Source organism: Furipterus horrens, unplaced genomic scaffold (assembly GCF_987537825.1).
Source record: "Furipterus horrens unplaced genomic scaffold, mFurHor1.1.pri manual_scaffold_9, whole genome shotgun sequence".
Lineage (NCBI taxonomy): Eukaryota > Metazoa > Chordata > Mammalia > Chiroptera > Furipteridae > Furipterus > Furipterus horrens.
Window position 1 is genome coordinate 28,239,800 of NW_028327179.1, and position 17,950 is coordinate 28,257,749.

The 17,950-nt window shown below is 37.6% G+C and overlaps 2 protein-coding genes across 2 annotated transcripts in view; one reads left to right on the forward strand and one right to left on the reverse strand.

Annotated features, from left to right (window-relative positions):
* The window catches only part of MIOS (meiosis regulator for oocyte development), a 180,423-nt gene extending 179,144 nt beyond the window's left edge, over window positions 1-1,279 (reverse strand). The window contains exon 1 of the mRNA XM_090287203.1: window positions 1,194-1,279. The gene's annotated coding sequence lies outside the window, so the exon portion shown is untranslated. The remainder of the gene's footprint in view (window positions 1-1,193) is intronic.
* The window catches only part of COL28A1 (collagen type XXVIII alpha 1 chain), a 147,946-nt gene extending 130,978 nt beyond the window's left edge, over window positions 1-16,968 (forward strand). Inside the window, exons 33-36 of the mRNA XM_090287205.1 lie at window positions 1,141-1,298; window positions 13,652-13,853; window positions 15,296-15,472; window positions 16,600-16,968. Coding sequence (XP_090143331.1) covers window positions 1,141-1,298; window positions 13,652-13,853; window positions 15,296-15,468 — 533 coding nt within the window. The 3' untranslated portion in view covers window positions 15,469-15,472; window positions 16,600-16,968. The remainder of the gene's footprint in view (window positions 1-1,140; window positions 1,299-13,651; window positions 13,854-15,295; window positions 15,473-16,599) is intronic.
* Window positions 16,969-17,950: the final 982 nt, after the last annotated feature.

Sequence of the window (17,950 nt, forward strand, 5' to 3'; positions counted from 1 at the left end):
AATCAAAATGAATTAAGAAGTGCTTGATGAATGAAAGAAAACATGTTTTGGTAATCTAAAGAGATGAGGGATACAAGTAACTGGGATTATTCTAGTCTATTCTCTGTTCTTATTACAACAAAGGATGTGCTATTCCCTGTTTTTATGGAAACACATAATGAGCAAACACATTGATGTCAGGAGTGTATCTTACAGAGCAACATTTTGAATATTCACCAGACAGTCAATGCTAATGTGTTAGGTTTCCCTGCTACTTTACCTTTTCCCATGAACTGCTATTTCTTAAAGAGGCATTCTAAGACACTGTCTCACCTATGACTGAAGTATGGTCAAAATGGCTTTACATTGAAACATGCTCCGGCTCTCTGGAAACTGGTCATTCATGCTGGCAGGCCCCACACTTAGCAAGCTTGTGAAGGAAGTAAACCTTGTGCTTAATGTGTTCGCAGGCTTCAGGTTGTCACCCTCCTTCCTTCTCCACCCCCTGGAAGGGGGGCCCGACAGGCCCTGGCACAGAGCCTTCTTGCCTCACACTCTTCGCAGCATACTCTGGGTACCAGTATGGCCGGCCCTAACAAGAGCATACCATACTCAGACCCTCCCCAATCTCTAGTTACCCTTTTTTTCAGACCTTTCTAACCTGGGGTCCCAGCTCCTGAACACTCGTCTGGGTGACTAATGGGTTTGTCTGACACATTCAGTCTCACTGGGCTGTTAGTGTGTTAAAATGGCCAGAAGTATTACACATTTCAGAGACAAGTTAATTGAAGAACTTTATCATCTAAACCGAAGGAGTTAGTAATTTGTTCCAGTCCCTAAAACCACACATTCAACTTATTAAGGGTGAGACTTGCCCCTTCCACAGAGTAGTTCACAGCTAACTGATGCATTACATAAGCAAGCATTTAAGTCAATCTTTTGCCTGTTTGGGCCTTCAGATATTATTAAATTTAATGAAATTATTTTCAGTGGCCTCTTACGGATGATGTAAAAATGCTTAAAAACTTAGTTCACCTCGCAGTAGACTTCAAGTGAAGGTAAAGTCTGTTTATTTAAAGGAGAATGCAGATCTCTTTAAACAGGTTTTTAGTAATGTTTCATTGTTCCTACTATCTCCATTTTCTACTTCTCTTTTAAAAGACACCCTGAAGCAAAGACTGTTTAAAAAACATTGTGAGGATTTTGATTCCTACCTCATTCAAGTTTTGGGTTCCTCGTCACTTCAGCCTGGATTTGGCCTGTCAGGGGAAGAACTCAGCACTTCCACTCCAGAGCCTCAGAAAGAAATTTCTGAGTCAGTAAGTAACCGTCTTGCTTAATTTGCGAGCTTAACATTGTGTTTTCTGTCTGCCTGACATCTAAGAACATCTTGCTTTGCACTGCCAAGAATCAGCTGAGGTATGTGTATTTTCAGGTCCTTGGCTCTAAATATTAGCACTTGGTCTCCAGATAGTTCTGAAATAGCTCTGGGGCTGGTGAGAACGAATGTGAAATTTTAAAATATTTCTGTATTTTATAAGTAATCATGTGATAAATGTTGCAAATAATATTTTTATTAGACCCCTGACACCACCAAAGTAATTATATATAGTAGAACATATCAGCCCTATACTATTTGAATCAGCCACTCACCATGCTACGTAGATACTTTCACAGCAGGTCATAATTCTTTCTCATCTGTCTGCGTAGCCCCTGCCCATTTTTGTACCCTCTCAAGTTTCTTCACAGTGCACAATGTTCAGCCTGCCCTGTGCTTCAATCCAAGCCACGCTCTTGCTCATTTAGCTTCCACCTCCTATGCCCAGATGGCAACTGGGAGGGAGGCTATACATGCCTATGGTGCATGGTGGATGCTTTGTTTTGGACCAACAAAGAACTACCTCCTGAATGTATCATGACAAATGTGACTGTCCTCATAGCCAGTTTCTGGGCACTGACCTCAGTCAATCAGGTTACAAGCAATTATTAGGTTCTTTTAGGTTAAAACTGGAGAGCCTCCCATAATTACTGGTCAGTGGGTATTGTAGTCTCTTCTCCACCAAGTTACAACAAGGCAGGTCTAGATTCATTTTTACTACACCTATGGACATCCTCTAGCAAGAAGGCACATAGCTGTGATGACGCTGTTCTGTAAGCTCAATCAAGTCCCTGTCCTGTACTTTTATGAAGTCTTCATGGACATAAAAGATTCATTATGAGCAAGTGCAACAACATTCTAGCATCAGGATTTGGCTTAATGGTTGGACTAAGGCCTTGAGAAATCTCCAGATCAGTAGCTAGACCCAGGACCATTCAAGAAGCAGGCCTAAGAAGCCATTCCTAAGGGGACAGACGATAGCACTCACTAGATTATTATACTCTATTCCAAAAAAGAGCAGAAAGGCCTCTAGTATATTTTTAATTAAATATTAACCATCTCTGAGATGGGTCATTTCAGATAGGGCAACATACTGCCCATGGATTGTCAGCTGAAATTAATACACACATTCATACCACATGGTTCATATCAGTGGTCAGCAAACTTTCTGTAAAAGGCAATATAGTGAATCTTTCTGGTCTTGCAGTCCATTTGGTCTCTGTTACAATTATTCAGCTCTGTCTGGGAAGAGCAACAGCACCACAGCCACTACTTACTGAATGAATATGGCTGTGTTCAGATAAAACTTATTTCCAAAACAGATGAAGACTCGAATTTGGCCCCCAGAGTTTGCTGACCCTGGTCTTTACTGAGCATTTTCAAATAAATAACAGACAATAATGTATATAGTCTATCACTTTGTCCCTCTCCTACTCGATCCATGTCCCTTTATGAAGACTTCCTGAACAAGGGCAAACTCTGGTTTCATCCAAAAAGTGGTACTTAAACTGAGCTCATCTTGTAAGTGACGAATTTCAGTAGTATGTATTGATCATCTACTGCTGTAGTAGGTCGTCGTCGTCGTAGGTGGTGACTCTTAAGACACACTTCGTGCCCAGAAGAAGTCCAGGGCCTGTCAGGGAATGATTAAGTTAAGAAGTATTAAGAACTTGAGCAGAGCTGTGGATACAGCACAAGAGGTGATATAGTTCATTTCAGGGCAGAGCAATGGAAGGCTTTACAGAAGAGAAGGCATTGAGCTGAGTTTTAAGAATAAGCAGGAGTTTTTCAAAGCAAGAGGGGAACTTCCAGCAGAAGGAATGTGTAGGCAAAGGAGGATTCCAAAGGGCAGGGCACTTCAATAAATTAGTACAAGTTAAGTTCAACTAGAGTCTAAAGTGTTTGTGGCAGAATGGTGAGAGTTAAATCTGGATAAATAATTGGACCTGTCAAGCTAAGGAGCTTGAACCACATCCATCGGCCAGGCAATGGGGAGAAAGCAGGGAAATTTTTAAAGCAAGGGCCATGTAGTCATATTTGGTTCAGAGGAGGAATAACCCTTGTTTCGGTGTGAAAGATAAGTAGGAGGAGGAGCAGAGGAGACTGAGATACGAGGAGCAATAGTTCGGGTGTGAGACGATGAGAGCAGGAGAATGAAAGGAGGCATTGAGTGGAAAGCCATTTCCAGGGTAGAATGAACACGATTTAGTGATGGTATGGATTGGAGGTCAGGGAGAGGGACAGGGTTGGGGACGACAGCTGGATTTCTAGCTTGGAGACGGGAAGAACGAAACACCATCTACTGACATGGAGAATGTAGGAGACAGGATGGGGTTTTTTTGAAAGAAAATAATGAGCTTAGTTTGCACCAGGTAAAGTGGAGATGCCTGAGGGGAATCCAAGGTGGTTATGACACAGAATGAAGAAGGGCAAGACTCTGTGCCTCATGTCATGACCCAAGAAGTCTGAGGGCCCTGGGAGACAAGTGATGTGAATAGATATGACAGCTCAGTCATTCTAGTGCCTGGGAAGGGAAGGGCATAACAAGAGTACATCCAAAGTAGTTTGGATTTATAACACGTAGAGCCACACGGAGGGAAACCAAGCATCAGCTAGGTCTCTCCAGGGTGCCTGTGACTGAGATGATGGGAGCTCACAATGAACTTGAGCTTCTTGATTGTCCTCTTTTTCTTTAGACTTTCTCACCCTGACTCTCTTTTGCAGAAGCACCAAGGCAAAACTGAACAATGAATATTTCTAATATAGTTAGTCTAACAAACATATATACATTTATCTGTCATTTGTATATATAATACATACACACATACACATTAATACAAAAACATATTTATATGTTTCTGCATGTACACTCACCTTTATCTTAAGTTGTAATTACTGTACCCAAACATCTAAAGTAAAGTGAGTCTGCCAAAGCCTTTTGATTCTCAGATTGTTCCCAAGCCTACCCTAGGCAATACTACAAAACAAATAATCTCAGAAGTGCCTTCTTATGTCTCTGTTTTCTTTCTCTGTTGTCTCTTCTGTCCACTCCTTAAGACATCTATCTCTGCCCTTCCTTCTTCCTCTTCTTTCTATCAAATTTGTTCTTAGGGAAAAATTTGATATTGGTTACTTACACTTTTGTGTGAAATCTAAGTCAATAGGTTTCCACCTCCAAGAAGGACTTGTACTTTAACCATTTTATGTAATTGTGCCATGAACTTAATATACACTAAACATCTGGAAACAGGTGTGTCAGGAAATAAAGAAAGCAGAAAAATGTCCTAGGTTCTACTAAGTTTCTAGCACTTCAGCAATGCCCTTCTCTGTTGCTTTCTAGTCAGTCCCAGGAAGTGAATCCTGTACATCCATTCTACCAACTCTCTCCTGAAATCTCAGGATAATTTAAACTTCTTCTGGAATGTATCACATTTTACATTACTAATAATTATTTATATATGAACCTTAACTTTCCTAATGGATTTAAATTCCTTCAGGATGTGATTTGGGACTCATTAAACTTTGTGTCCCACTCACAACCTAAAATTGTGCCTCAACAAATACTTACTGACCAAATGAATTCTCTACCAACTGTCGGACTAAAAATAAATCTAAAGATTTTTTTCAATGGAAGGCATAAATTATACTGTTATATAAAAGACTGTACACAGCCCTGGCTGCTGTGGCTCAGTGGATTGAGCATCAGCCTGCGAGCCAAATGTCGCTGGTTTAATTCCCAGTCAGGGCACATGACTAGGTTGCCCGTCAGGTCCCCAGTTGGGGGCGCAAGTGAGAGGCAACCACACAGTGATCTTTCTCTCCCTCTCTTTCTCCTTTCCCCTTTCTCTAAAAATAAAAAATTGTTAAAAAAAAAAAAAAAGGACTGTACACATTAAAAAAGAATAACAACCTTACCCTAATGGGTGTGGCTCAGTGGGTTGGGTATCACTTGGCAAACTGAAACATCACAGGTTTGATTCCTGATCAGGGCTCATGCCTGGGTTGTAGGCCAGGTCCCTGGCTGGGGGATTGTGAGAGGCAACTGATCAATGTTTCTCTTGCACATCAGTGTTTCTCTTCTACCTCGATGTTTCTCTCCTCTCTTTCTCCCTCCTTTCCCCTGTCTCTAAAAATAAATAAAATCTTTTTTTTAAATCTTGTTTTATTTGGAACTAATAATGCTGGCACTTCGTGTTCCTTTATTCTTTCACGGTTTGGCCAGTTGAGTTAAGATTTCCAGGATATAAATGGAAGTGGAGCAATAAAATCAAGTAAATATCATTTAACCAGACCAACTGGCTATAACCATAATGGTTCATTAAGCAAGTAAGCATTTTAATTTCCTACATGAAGGCATCTTTCATTATTCTAAATGCATTAATAAATCATGTCAAAAAATAATGAAAAATTAAAGATGACAAAATAAATGGAATACTCATGGATTAGAAGAATATTGTTTAATTGTCCATACTACCCAAAGCAATCCATAGATTTGATGCAATCTTCATCAAAATACCAATGACATTTCCCACAGAAGTAGAAAAAATAATCCTTAAATTTGTATGGACCCACAAAAGATACCAAATATCCAAAGAAATTATGAGAAAGAAGAAAAAAGTTGGAATTATCATGCTCCTTAATTTTAAACTATACTACAAATCTAAAGTAATCAAAACAGCATGATAAAGGCATAAAAACAGATACATAGATCAATGGAACAGAATAGAGAGCCCAGAAATAAACCTATCCATTTATGATCAATTAATCCATGAAAAAGGAGAAAAGGATATACAATTGGGAAAAAATGAAACTGGATAAATGTCTTATACCATACATAAAAATAAGTTAACAATTAATTAAAGACTTGAATCTCTCTGACATCAGTCTTAGCGATATTTTGTGGATCAGTCTCCACAGAGAAGAGCAACAAAAGCAAAAATAAGCAAATGGGATTACATCAAACAGCAGTGGAAACCAATAAGAAAATGAAACCGTTAAGAAAATGAAAAGGCAACCTACTGAAGAGAAGAAGATATTTGCAAATTGTACATCTGATAAGGATTAGTGTCTAAGATATATAAAGAATTTATACAACTTAATATCAAAAACAAACAATCTGATGATCATCAGCGGAATGCAGATCAAAACCTCAAATCTGCCAGAATGGCTATTATTAAAAAGATTTAAAAAAATAACAAGTGCTGGTGAAGAGGTATAAAAAAGGGAATCTTCATATGCTGTTGGTGGAAATGTAAAATGGTGCAGCTACTATAAAAAAAAGTATGGAGTTTCCTCAAAAAAAAAAAAAAAATTAAAATAGACAACCATACAATCCAGTGATTCTGTTTCTGGGTACTTATTCAAAGGAAACAAAAACAATAAGTTGAAAAGATATGTGCACCCCTATTTTTACCACAGCATTATTCACAATAGCCAAGATATGGAAACAATCTAAGTGTCCATTAATAGATACAATGGACTATTAGTCATAGAAAGAATGAAATCTTGCCATTTGCAGTTACATGGATGGACCTAGAGGATATTTTACTAAGTGAGATAATTCAGACAGAGAAAGACAAATTCCACATAATTTCACTTACATGTGGACTCTAAGAACAAAACAAATGAACAAACAGAACAGAAACAGATTTATAGATACAGGAAACAAACTGGTGGTTATCTGAGGGGAGATGGGTTTGCAGTGGCAAAATAAGTGAAGGGAATTAAGAGGTGCAAACTTCCAAAAATAAATAAAAGGTACATACTTTCAGTTATAAAATAAGTAAGTCATGGAGATGCAATATATAGCATAGGGAATATAGTCAATAATATTATAACTTTGTATGATAACATATGGTAACTAGACTTATTATGAGGATAACTTTGTTTTATATATATCTGCTTTGTTATATGTATGTAACAAATATTGAATCACTATGATGTATACCTGAAACTAGGTACAAATAGGATATTTACATCAATCATATGTCAATAAAAAATTTAAAAAGTGTTCATTCACTGGAGCTGTTTTCTTGTAAAAATATTCTAGATTCCCCCTCTCTCACACATACACATACACACAAAAGACTAGAAAGGAAAGAAGCCCTGGCTACCCTTTCCACAAAGCTTTATTTTTTTGTATTACAAGAAAACAGTTCCCTGATTGCAGATGACTTAAATAGCAGCAGAGATGTCTTCCTGTCTGTAGAGAGAAGGCTGAGGGACTCCTACACAGAGTGATTCCACAGCAAACCAGTGATGGCAGTAACCAAGCTAGTGTAGGGAAAGTCTCTCTGGTAGCTTCTGCACCAGGTGAAAAGGTGTGGAGGAGAAAAAGGGGTGCTATGAGTCTCTACTTTCCCTCTAACATCATCCTGAAGTATAGTTCAATGCTAGCCTTCAGTCCAGGATGCAGGCTCTGCATTTCCATGGAGGAAATGTATATTCTGTATCAAGGCACCTTATAGAAAACTAACACAGCAGGCTGACTTTGCTGGCCATCCTGCCATTCTCTTTATCCATATCTCTCTTGTCTCATCACTTCTTGTCTATATGGCCTCAAAACACTGGTCCCTTCTCTCTTTTCTATATCCTCTTCAGTTTATCCATTACTTGTTGACAGTGTAGTTTTATTTATTTTTTACTCTTATAAAAATAACATCATTGAATAATTTTTCTTACATGTAAATCCATTTGGGTTGAATTTTCTTTAAAATCTATAATAATATGACATATATTTTAATTGGTACTAACCCTCCATGATGGCAGTTTAGGAAAAATAACATAATATTTCAGTACATCTGTTTTCTCCTAATGTTCTATTCAAATAAAATGTAGGTTGTTCAAACATATTATAGTCACTATTAAATGGAGTAGCCTATTCAAAGGCCATACTTAATCTTTACAAGAGACAAGGACTTTTCAAACTTTCAAAATGCTTGGGACTGAGCCTGTTAGTTTACTATCTCCACTGACAGGCAAATTAAGTTGATTTCCTGAAATTAGACTTAGTTATTTATAAATGGTCTTGAATAAGCCACAAATACAAATATAGTCATAACAGTCAATATAATTTATTTTTTAATACAAGTAACACTCTCTCAATGTGGTGGTAAAATAAAATAAAGTAAAATAAACCCTCAATGCTTTTTGATAAAATACCGCTTAACAACTAATTCTTAGCATTGGTATGTGAAATTGTTGTATAAACATCCTATATTGCTAATAATAGACTTATTATCCTTAGAATATAAGATGCTCCTCTCCTACGGTGGATAGAAAGAAAAGACAACATATTACAAACTGATCTAGAAGAAATATCCCAGACCTGGAAGTCAGGAAATGTGGTCTCAATACTTATCTCCTTGGTTCCAAAGTTTATATTTTTTCTATTATATTATTGCATAGATTGGGATACATTTAGTTAGTGTTGTGGTCTTTTTTTAAAAAGACTTTTAAAATGTATAGTGTATCTCACAATGAATGACATCTTAGAAATGAAATCTGGTAGCTGCTAGAGATTGGGTGAAGTATCTTTTTTTCTTTTTCTTTTATCCTCATCTGAGGACATTTTTTTTAGAGAGAGGGAGGGAAGGAGGGGGGTTGGGACATTGGGAGGGAGGGAAGGAGGAAGGGAGGGAGAGAGAGAGAGAGAGAAAGAGAGAGAGAGAGAGAGAGGAGAGAGAGAGAAATACTGATGTGAGAGAGAAACATTGATTTGTTGCCTCCATATGCACCCTGATGGGGGACTGAACCTGCAACGTAGGTATGTGTCCTAACCAGGAATTGAACCCACAACCTTTTGGTGTACAGGACAACACTCCAACCACCTGAACTATACCAGCCAGGGCTGAAGGAACTATTTCTTAAGATTTCCATTTCCTAATTGGCAAAATAAGGGATTGTTACCAGAGTATTCTTCCTGTTGTAAAAGTATATGATTAAACAATCAAAAACATATTCTAGGAAATGTCAGAAATATTTTCTGGGCATATTAATGTATGAGGGGGTTTAAGCAGCATAAAATTCTGCAGTTTACCCTCTAAGAAAGCTGCAGGAGATAAGGGGAGATGCAGCCCAAACTCAAGGTGTTCCTGACAGTCCTCAACAACCCTAAATGCAAATAAAGAGCATTCAATTTAAGTTTGTAAGTGGTGAGAGTCCTGGCAAAAAAAAAAAAAAAAAAGAAGTGCCATCACCTGGAAAGAGTCAATCAAGGTCAGAAGCCTGAGAAGCCAGGCACCTTGCAGGCCCTGGCTGCTGAGCCAGCTGGCAAGAGCAGAATCCCCACAGCCAACTGGGAGAAACTTGGTCCCGCACTGCTGGGAAAAGCTAAGACTGAACACATGGGCTAATGCAGATGATCATTTGCATTCGTGCAGTGAAGACATGCTTGTCTGTAATAAATGCAATATTCTGTGTAATGAATTATGAGGGAAATGTTTGGGAATCAGAAACCAACTGGCCTTTTGGAATTCTGTAGAGCCTGGTTATCCTTTGGGTCATACATCCATGTTCCTAGGATGCTGCTCGAAATCTGTTTTCCTCTCCTTACACATCTGCCTGAAGACTGAAAGGGGCTGACGGCGACACATCTGCTTGTCCAGCCGCACGGAGCTGCCGCGGACTCCACGTGTTGGCCTTTCCCGTGCCCCTGGTCTCCTGTTTTGTGTCTTTTCACTGTGCTGAGCCCTTGCTTGGAGCTGGGACCATTGCATCCTGAAGGCAAGCCAGTGTAGTGGGAGTGGAAATGTGTGGAGCTGGTAGGCAGGCTTCTGTTTTTAGCTTTAAGACTCATAAAAAGAACAGAGAATACATAAAACAAACATCTGAGTCCCCACCACCCAGACATAACCATTGTTTGCATTTGTTCACTCACCTTTGCTTCACATAGAGTTCAAGTCCTTGCCTGTTTTAAGTCCCTTTCTCCTCCTCCTCTCTCTATGGGGAACCACTGGGATGAATCTGGTGTGCGTTTCACCAGTAAACTTTGCTCATGTTAGGATCTAAGCTTTTCTTATTTTAAAATGATTTCATTAGCTCTGGCTGGTGAGGCTTAGCGGATTGAGTGCCAACCTGTGAACCAAAATGACACTGGTTCGATTCCCAGCTGGGGCCATCCCTGGGTTGTGGGCCAGGTCCCCAGTTAGGGGCATGTGAGAGGCAACCACACGTTGATGTTTCTCTCCCTCCCTTCCCCTCTCTTTAAAAATAAATTTAAAAAAAATCTTTTTTAAAATGATGATATTAAAACCTAGAGGAATTAAATTATTAATCCAAAGTCCTCCCTACTCCCTCTCTATTTCCCTCTTCCCCTCTTCCTCTCCCATTCTAAATTTATTTAGTGGCCACCATTTCTTGATCTATGCTATAAAGACATTAAAAAGAAGAAGAAAAGGAAGGAAGGAAGGAAGGAAGGAAGGAAGGAAGGAAGGAAGGAAGGAAGGAAGGAAGGAAGGAAAGAAGGAAGGAAGGAAGGAAGGAAGGAAGGAAGGAAGGAAGGAAAGAAGGAAAAAAGGAAAGAGAAATATGGTATACCTTAATTTCTCACCAGGAAAGGGATATTTACACGTGTGAAACAGAAAATGATGCGAGGACAGGATAGGATTAGAGGTTAACTTCCATATGACCAGGGCCAAGTACGGAAGCATGAGGAGATACTCAGCACCATCTGGAAGAGGAACGTTGCTCCTGACTGGGTTATTGGGAAAGGTTCTGCGGATGGGGACCATGGCGGGAGGGCTCGATTGGGGCCTGATGCAGAACAGAGAGGAAGGAATGAAAGAAGGTCATAGCAAGATAGGCTGGGAGTAGCGGAAGGTGAGCTTATGAGAGTGCGGAGGACACAGATTGTAGCAGGGCCATGTATCAGTTGAAGAATTTTTTTTAACCTGGACGAATCAGTAATTACCTCTTTTTTTCAACCATAATACCTAACAAATGGTGGTAGTTCAAGAAAGATTCTCAGCAGTGAGAATGCAAGTTGCTAAAACTTTTTTGAAGAGGACATTGTCTCAGAAGTACAAACATGTGTGTTCTTTAACCACCAGTCAGCTGTGTGGTTTCTAACAGAAAAAAAAGCAAGTAACTGAAATGTTTAAAAAGGCCATTGTTTTTACATATAGTTTATATTTTAAATGGTGTATAGAATCACAGTAAAATATATGGAACAAAGATATTAAATTAGAAAAACATAAAAATCCAAACATAATACAGTAATTTTTTGTTACAAAAATATATGCACGTAACAAAAAGACTGAGGGAAAAATGCACCTCAATATCAACAGCGATTATTTCTGGGAGATACAATCAATCACTTGTAATTTCTCTTCTTGTTGCTTGCTCAGATTTTCTAAAATCCCTTCAAGGAACTGTTTGCTCTTGTAATAAGGAAAAAAATTACAAAAATGTCAAACCATAACAATTATGTATTTTTAAAATAATCTGAATCTGATAGAGCCAAAAATAAAATTTCATTTATGAAAAATAAATTAATGTCACTGGTACTAAGAACCCAAGGCATAATGCTTTCAAGGTCAAAATTCCCGAACGATGATGTGATTGAGAAAGCAAACACACACTGCTCAAAGTGCAAGAGTAAAGAATAACTTATGAGGCCTTAAGACTTGAATAAGGTAATGATTTAAAAGCTGAGTTAATTCCTTTAAGGAAACCATGCTGCGCAGGCACTTCTTCAAAGGAACATTCTCACTTGCGAGACAGTATATCTGAAGTGTAGCCTGATGTCCATTGACATTTTTATGTTTGATAAACTATGGCTCAGGCAACCTTCTCATTTAACTTATTTATTTATTTTGATTACAAAGAAATATGTGCAAAAAAAAAAAAAAGAAGAAAAGAAAAAGAACCCAACAATATTTCTTTCCTGAAACAGGCATTTCTCAGATTTTGCCACTAGCTTCCAAATAATTTTGGGGAAGTTCCTTAATCATTTGGAACGTCAGATCCCTCCCTAGAAGATGAAGTACTGAAAAAGGTTTCCTCTAGCCTTGAAATTCTCTAGTTCTATGATTATAACAAAAGTTCTCATTCAAATGGTCATAGGTACACACAAATCATGCCGAAAGAAATAGGAATGCCAAATGAACCACAGTTTTACCTCCATTTGTACCAAAAGTTGTGTTTTGGGGCCAGTGAAAATCCACTACTATATTTGAATTGAGTGTCCATTATATACTACTGATGGCCAGATTAGTCCCAATGGAAATATTTGCTTTGATTTACTTGGTCGTACTTTAGTCATTGTAAATATATACATACACCAGCAATAGAATTGATTAGAGTTTCCCCCACAGTGTGTGTGTGTGTGTGTGTGTGTGTGTGTGTGTGTGTGTGTGTGTACAGAATCAAAAGCAACAGCACTGCTTAGATGGCAGAGAGCAGCTAATGATGACAGCTGGCTCTGGTCACAGGATGACAAGAACACAGGCAAGATAGCATCAAAATGACCTTTACCTAATTCACAGATTTGCCTATTTAAATACATTTTTTAAAGAGCAACAAACAAAAAATAAACAAGAGGGGACCTTGTAAGGATAAATGACCACACTGTGCCAGGACTGAGATGAATAATCAATTCAACTCCATGGAGATGACAATTAAAATTTTTAACCCACAAAGTCTGCTTTTGAAATTATAATCCTTTGTTCCTCAGCTAACAATTTCTCAGCGCTTCTTAGAAGCTAAGCATCCTGCAGTATTTGACATATGCTGGGGTCCGGATAACAGGATGAAATAAAAGGTGATCGCTATGGTTTTTATTTTAGCATATTAGTGTCCCTGCTAGCCCAATTCCCATTCTCAAGATTGGATGAGTTCGGGAAGGTATTTTGAAATAAACTTTAAGTTTCCTTGTGTTTGGAAATGGAGAAAAAGACCATAGAAAAAATGGTCAAAGAAATTAGTCGTTATCTTCTCTCTTCATACCAGTGACTAAGAATGAAGATAAATTCCTCCCAACCTCACATCTTTCATGCCCTTCATATGGGCCCCTCTGGAAGGCTCAGAACAAAAGCGTGTGTGCATGGGAAGTGTGTGTATGTGTGTGAGTGTGTACACATACCCACATAAAATGGTAGGCAAATCCATAATTTAGGTATTCAGGAATGCCTGACAAAGAAGAGGGGCATCATTTCCTAAGCTTTGATTAAAAGAATTAATATTGGAGAGGTGGGGAGAAGCAGCATGCTGAGCTTTTCCTTAAATGTTCACAAAAGCAAGCTCACTTTTTTGACTTGATATCACTATAAACAAGAATGTGAACTTTTTGTATAGGTCAGTCCCCTCGGAGCTCAGGACAAAGAGAATGAGCCTCCAGAGCCTACTTGGGCTGACAGCCTGGCCAGCACCGCTTCATCTGAGGCTGCCACCACCCCGGGGCCATTGCTCATCACCCCCCAGGATGGGACAGGTGGTCTAGAAACCAGAACTCCAAGTCCCATTTTGAACTTACAGCCCGAAAAGTTGGTGCACAAAGGTAAGAGACACCTGTGAATCAGCTGCTGCTTCTACAATGTGAAGATGACACAGAGACCATGGTCTCTAAAATCTCCTTTAGAGAGAATGCATTTTGATTGTAAACAGTGGGAGACAAAAGATAATTTTCATTTCATCATATATAGAATTGAAAAACTGGCTAGCTGTAGAACAAATTGGGTCAAAAAATGTAAAGCTCTTTAGTGTTTGTTATTTTATTTTTCATTGGAATGTCTTTATAAAGGGTTGTGCTCTCATGTTCGCCACAGTCCCTACCACTCCCTCTTACTTACATGCAGCCTTCACACATATAGACATTAGAGTTTTGAACCCTAGATTTTGGAAGAGAAAAAAGAGCTAGAATATAGATCCATCAACAAATTTTCTATGGAATTAATATCTATAGAAATTAATCATTAGATACATAGTTTCTGAAGAACATGCCAGAGAGACAATATCCTTGCTTAGAGAAGCAAAGACTGGCTTGAAAACAAGCTATACAATATTATTTAGGTATTGTTTTTAAGAGCAAAGGTAGTGAAAATCCACTGCTCCTTTCCAATTGCTTTAAGGAGTGCTCATTTAGTTTTAGAAGTAAATGAATTGAGACATAGGGAGATGATTATGAGAGATGAGGAGAGGGCTGGTTTTGATATTGAAAAATGAAGCTTATGACATATAAACAATATTACAGAACACAGAAAGCAGCAAGTACCTATTTGGTCTTTTTGTGTGTCTGCTCTCTTCCTTAGGTAGGAACTATGAATTGTGGCACTAAGGAGTACCATAAAATAAAAAGGGGTTTAACAAAAGATTTATTATTGCAGCTTTTCTTTGCTTTTTTACAGTGAGTGCGTTTCTGAAATTTATTTGTAAACTGACATAAAGGGTCATGTTTTTATTACCCTGCGGGAGCTCCTCTTTATAGAAGAAAACTGTGATATGAAGGAGAGCCCTTTGTTTACTGTCTTCTGTAACTTAGAAGGATCTTTCTTTTTTTAGCTGGCACGCTGACATGTGATTGCAGTGGTGCTTTCTGGGAACACACTGGAAGAGAATGTGTACAGAAAGCCAAAATCATCTTCATTCCAAATATTAATTTACTTTTAAGTCAATTGCAAAGTAAACTAGCAAGTTCTATTTTTCTCCTGTTAACTAATCCTCAGTGAGTATTAGCCAATGAAGGCTCACAGTGTTATGCTTTTAGGAAAATATAAATTTTTAATGGAGTTTCATGAAGATAAAAAGGTTTTATGTTTTCAAAGGACTGTATATTAAATGGTGGAGTTGCAGGTGGTGAGGAAATGTTTTGGATATTAGAATAATATTTTCCTAGTTGGTATGTTAGTGTGCATGGAGAACAAGTTATATACAGCTTTTATTTTTCATCTTTTCAGTGAAAAAAAACACCTATAATAACACATTGTCCTTTTCTTGACCTAGACCCTAGATGTTTAGAAGACCTAAAGCCTGGAAATTGTGGTGAATATGTAGTTCGGTGGTATTATGACCAACAGGTCAACTCTTGTGCCCGCTTTTGGTTCAGTGGCTGTAATGGCTCAGGAAATAGATTCACCAATGAAAAGGAATGTCAAGAAATCTGCATTCAAAGATGAGCTGGTAAGTCAACCTGTGATGAGTCAAATCTGCATCTCTATCACAAAGTCTAGAAAGAACCTTTATAATTTCAACATATTCACCCAATACAAATAGAGCACCATATTTGATTATATACTGACTATTTACAATTTATAAAGATAATTGAATCCTTATAACCACACTAGGATATAGATATTATAAACCACTTTTATAAATAAAGAAGCTGAGGGTCTAAGCGGTTTAGTAATTTAACAGTGACCCAACTAAAAAATGGCAGAGCTGAGGATTTGACTCAGAGCTGCGCAACCTCAATACATAGGTTTTAGTATCTACTTCACAACCTGCAATGTGGTTCTGATTCCTATTCATTTCTATTCTATGTATTATGTTGGATTAAAATCCTTCTTGAGCCCAGCCCTCCATTCTTCCCTGGCCCCTCAGTCCCATCTACCCACTTCAGTTACCCAAACCTCTCATAGCCATGCCAGTAGCAAAAGGTAGGTAGGGGGTGGAGAAGGACTTGGGTTTGGGAATCAGACACAACGGGAGTATGTTTGTACATAGGAAGTCATAAGATAAGGAAGATAGCCTGCTTAAAGAAAACCTAGCAAGATGGAATGGTTCTGAACGATGAGAGGTGCTGGGATAGGAGGTGAGTGGTGTGGTTAGATCTTTGCCTCACTTGCTCTGAAAGTAAATAAAAAACCAATTGGAATTAAAATGACTTAATTCAAATGGATTAACAACTGTCAATCTGTACTCTTCCAACAGTTTGGTAAAAAACATTTATTGTGTGTTTAAACTATATATTGAAAACAAAAATTGTAATTTAAATGAAGGGATTTTTCTCACCTTCCTTTGAAATATGTAAATAATGACTTTCAATTTTAGGTGGATAGAAAAAGAAGGCACTTGACAGCCAGGAACTACTTAAAACCCACATTCACTCTTGAGGAGGGTATTTTAAAGATAGGCCTTAGGCTGAAAAACGAGTCATCAAATTGAAACATGACCCAACAGAATAATAGAGAATTGGCTCTGTCACTTTATAATAGTTTTGTGACCCCAGTCTGGGAAGATGATCAGTTTTGAGCTAAGCTCAGACAGCATTTGTGTATATCTCACGATGCCCTTTCTTCTTCTTTCAGGCCTGTGACCTCCATTCAAGGTCAGTGGCACAAAAACAAACACTCAAGGAAGGAGGTGCTGGAAGAACAGCCATCTTAGCAAAACTAATTTTACGTAGTTTGATTAAAGTTTTATGATTTAATATTTGATACTTCAAAAGAATATAAGCAGTATACTTGTAAGTTTAAAAATATGATAATAAAATGAACACCAGTAAATACTTCACACAGAGAATAACCAAACATAACCACTTCTGTTGAAGCTTCCTGTGTACCCCTCTACCATCCTAGCCCCCTCTTTCCTGCCAGGGATAATTCATCTTGAATTTTGTTTACCATTTCACTCTGCTATTGGTTTTATATGTAATATTACATGTAAAACCATATGTATCTCTATGTATCTCTAAACAATACATACTCTTGCTTCTTTTAGAATGTTATGAAAATGGTATTATACTCTAGTCTTTTGGAACTTGCTATTTTCACTCAATATTATAATTAATCCATATGTTTTACCATATGTATTTCTAAAAATATCTAAATATACTCCTAAAAATTTATTATTTAGGCTTTTTGAGCCTTAGAAAATTTGTTTCATAATATATAATTTTTTCAACTTGATAGGTTATTACATTATAATTTGTATACATTCATTTACTTTCAGAGTTGTATAATATTTGTGTGAATATATCATAACACATTTAACCATTGTCTGTGTTCAATTAAATTGTTTATTTGTTTATTTTTTTACTGTTTCATCACCGTTGCTATAAATGCTCTTCTGCACAGCTTTGGGTGCACATGGACCAGTGTTTTTCTAGGATATATACCCAAAAATAAAATTACTGGGTTGCAGAATATGTAAACATTTAAAAATAGTATATCATACCAAATGAAAATTTTTTCCAAAGTGCTTGAACCAATTCATTTTAAACTCTCACCAGCTGTATATGAGAGTTCTCTTGATATTCTTACCAACACTGAATATTGTCAGATTTCTGCATTTTGCTAATACTGAGTAGAAAATAGTATCTTGTTTTATTTTTACTTTCTCTGGTGACATTTTGCCATAGTTATTCACCATCTGTGCTGATGCTGCCTCTGTAAAAAGTGTTTATAATAGGGGAAGATTCTTCTGTTGGATTGTTTGTCTTTTCCTTGAATTTTTGGAGTTTCTTATATATTCTTAAATCAAATTATTTGTTATTTATATTGTTACTATCTTAGTGGCTTGCCTTTTACTCTTTTCTTTTTTTAAATCAAGAGAAGTTCTCGATTTTAATGCAGTCTAAAAATTTACCTATTTCTTCTTTTATGGCTAGTACTTTTTTCCCTTTGTTTATGCTGATCCACCTCTCAGTCACCTTTCTTG